At 49.7% G+C, this 961-nt stretch overlaps 1 protein-coding gene across 1 annotated transcript; it reads right to left on the bottom strand.

The window, feature by feature from the left end:
• Positions 1-223: 223 nt before the first annotated feature.
• Positions 224-742, bottom strand: CETN1 (centrin 1). Its single transcript, XM_049770161.1, has one exon. It carries the CDS (start codon positions 740-742, stop codon positions 224-226), a length of 519 nt encoding a protein of 172 aa, XP_049626118.1.
• Positions 743-961: the final 219 nt, after the last annotated feature.

Raw genomic sequence — 961 nt, 5'->3', positions numbered from 1 at the left:
AGTTTGTTGTTACTCTTGAGAATTGAAACTGAAAAAGCACATTAAAGGGATCTTTAAATTTTTATAATTGCGCCTAGAGATTTGTGAACAGTCTGTAAACAAATTAGGAGGGAAGAAGGTGGGGGTGACCACCGTCCTTTTAATTCAAGGTTTTACAAAACGGAGGCAGCAAGGAGTCCAGCCAATCACTCAAGTCTCGCTCCCCAGCAATGCAGAAGCGACTTCAGTAGAGGTTGGTCTTCTTCATGATGCGAAGAAACTCTTCTTCATTCACTTCTCCATCCCCATCCCGGTCGGCTTCCTCGATCATTTCCTGCAACTCTTCATCCGTGAGATTTTCGCCCAGCTCGTTGGCCACGCGTTTCAGGTTTTTGAACGAGATCTTCCCGGTCTCGTCATCATCAAACAGCTTGAAAGCCTTGAGGATTTCTTCTCTGGTGTCTTTCTCGGCCATCTTCTGCGTCATCACGGCCAAGAAGTCATTGAAGCTGATCTTCCCGGAGCCTTCCTTGTCCACCTCGGAGATCATCTTCTTCATCTCTTCCTTCCGAGGCTCGAAGCCCAGCGCCCGCATGGCCACCTTCAGCTCTTTCACGTCGATGGTGCCACTTCCATCGGCATCGAAGAGGTCAAAGGCTTCTCGAACCTCTTGCTTCTGTTCTTCTGTGAGTTCAGGCTTTGGACCCATCTTTTTTTTATGGCTGGTAGAGGCCACATTTGGCTTCTTAAAGCTGGAAGACATCTTTCCGCGGGAGTTCGTAACGGTGCTGGCGACTCTGGGTCCTGCGCTTGCGCCGGGCTGTCATCTCCGCCTGGAAGGCCTCGAGCCCATCATTCCCTACAGCCAACCCCTCTGCTAGTGCTCTCAGCCTCCTCCTCTGCAAGGACTTATTTATTCCACTATGAGGTCGCATGAAGAAGTGGGTTTTTACCCCACTTCCATAAATTCAGAGCTGGCCAA

This window comes from Suncus etruscus, chromosome 3, assembly GCF_024139225.1.
Source record: "Suncus etruscus isolate mSunEtr1 chromosome 3, mSunEtr1.pri.cur, whole genome shotgun sequence".
NCBI classification, from domain to species: domain Eukaryota; kingdom Metazoa; phylum Chordata; class Mammalia; order Eulipotyphla; family Soricidae; genus Suncus; species Suncus etruscus.
This window is presented reverse-complemented; position numbering and strand designations above follow the sequence as displayed.

Bases quoted from the DNA above. Each gene is read 5' to 3' on its own strand.
- CETN1 (XM_049770161.1), bottom strand. From the start codon at position 742: ATGTCTTCCAGCTTTAAGAAGCCAAATGTGGCCTCTACCAGCCATAAA.